The following is a 2185-nucleotide window of genomic DNA, read 5'->3' on the forward strand; positions in this document are numbered from 1 at the left end:
AACTCCTCCTCCCGAACCGAACGTCCTCGAACGACAATGTATCCTTGCGGCACCAGATCCTCGAAGATCATTACCTGCCGCGGTTCCATGCTATGGAAAATGCAGGCCGCATATAACTTGGTATCATCTCCCGTCTGCTTCAGTATTCTCTCGAACTCTGGCAGCACCTTGGAGTACATTCCAATCTCTGTGTCAAACAGATGGCTGTCACTCAGCATGTCCTTCTTGTGGCCGTCCTGCTCGGGCATTGTCTTGACAATCAGTGGCTTGTTGAACGTTCCCTTCCCGGTCGTGTACTCCACTGTGGTGCGGAACATAACGCTGGCATAGTGATCTCCCTGGGCACTCGCGGGGGATATTTTCAGATCCGTTACCTTCAATTCTGGTGCACTTTCATACGTGCTCAGAATTGTTTCCAAGTACGTAGCATTCAGCCACTGTGGGGGCTCCAGCTCGTCGGCATTAAATTCTTCCGCGTTTGAGTTTTCAGACATTTTGTTTGTTTGGCAGCGGCACAATCTAATCACTTGTTGGAACTGATGGAACAGCAAACCAGTTGTGTTTATAACAAATAATTCCGCACTCATTTTAACTAAAAAATTTGAGCTTTGAAAGAGCTTTACCGAGAGCTTTTTGACCGCCGCACATTTTCAATTCACTGCGAAATTAAGTTTCCAATTATTTTGTCTTATCGGGGAGCAAATTTAAGTCTCATTATCATTTTAATCAATGGATATTTAACTGGAAAACGCATTTTCATTTATTAAAGAAATCTAACTAAATATAAAGCATTCTCTGCGCTCGTTCGATGAAGTAGTACCACAAAAAGATACATGATATAAATATTATAAGTGTGGAAAGCAGGGGGTACGGCTTTTATAAGTAGCAAATAATCATTGTGATTGATTACACGAGTCAACAAAATTGAACGATTTTGGGTTTTAGATAGATTTTGGATTTAATAGGCGTAGTTTAATGAACTTAGCCCTAGTAAAAATCGATGGATAAGCTGTTGAGCTAAAATTGATTAACTCTTCAATATCCGTTAAGTACCTACTTTGTTTAGAACTTTTTTTGATTATTGTATTTTTTTATGGTGTTTTTTGTGAGAACCTAGCCATACAGTGTACCATGCCCATACCATGGTAACATGGTAGTGACAGAAGTCAGAAATACCTTGGCAGTTGGGCCAGCAACTTTTCAAACGGTATTTAATAGTGAAAAATGATTTCGGAGTGTTGGTCTAAAATTTATATTTTACTTTTCCTGAATTTCAATATTCAATTTGCTCAACATTTTCCAGACGCTATCAGCTTTTCAGAATTACAAAAATTCAATACATCCAGAAGTACAACCAAACTACCTCTGATTTTTATAAATTCTTAAAACAAACGAATTTATTAACCAAATTTAAATTCCCGAATTTATCAGACACAGCGGAATTGTTGTGTTGACTAGTGTTATATTTTAAATAGTATAACATACCCTTTAAAATAGTATTTTAATGTTGACACACCGTAGCAATGGAGAGAACAAAATAAAATGGAAACACTTAGCAACGATCGTAGATATATTCCACGTAGTCCGTTTTAATGGAAACTTTACATATGGTGACCTGTTTTCAAGTGTAGGTTGCTTCTATATTTACCTAAAATAATATAAACCCTTTAAAAGGGTATACTTATAATAGTATAGTATGACACGCGTAATCTCATACATAACAGGTTTGCGGCTGGTGGAACTAGTTTTGGTGGAAGAACTTTCACTTGGCTATGGATGCTGTACTGAGCTCTCTGGATTTTTGGACAAATAAGATGATCCATATGGGCAGCGAGGGATCAACTATCGAACAATAGTATTCATATATTCATTCGTTCCATGGGTATATCCCAGCATTTGTTTTAGGAAGAGCACAATCAAACGTAAATGTTGTACAAATAACTGTCCAAAATCTGTTTAAATATATTTAAAAATGTTTACAGTTACAACCAAAAGACAGTGATAAGATAATAGAGTAGTAGTATTAGTAGTAGTAGATACCAGTTACAGTCAGAATTCAATGAATTCAGCTGAATTCAATAAGTACGACAGAAATACTAGTCAGATTATTTCATTGCTTTATTTGTTATATAATGTTAACATATCGTTTCCCACTCCCTATTCAATATAGAGATAACAAAACGTT

General features: G+C 36.7%; 1 protein-coding gene across 1 annotated transcript; it reads right to left on the bottom strand.

The window, feature by feature from the left end:
- Window positions 1-5: 5 nt before the first annotated feature.
- LOC117591714 lies at window positions 6-565 on the bottom strand (the record flags this gene model as incomplete). The annotated part of the gene is made up of 1 exon (XM_034285034.1): window positions 6-565. A coding segment is annotated over exon 1 (489 nt), but the record flags the coding sequence as incomplete, so codon positions are not given.
- Between the last annotated feature and the right edge of the window lie 1620 nt (window positions 566-2185).

The sequence above is a fragment of the Drosophila guanche genome, unplaced genomic scaffold (assembly GCF_900245975.1).
Source record: "Drosophila guanche unplaced genomic scaffold, DGUA_6, whole genome shotgun sequence".
Classification (NCBI taxonomy): Eukaryota; Metazoa; Arthropoda; class Insecta; order Diptera; family Drosophilidae; genus Drosophila; species Drosophila guanche.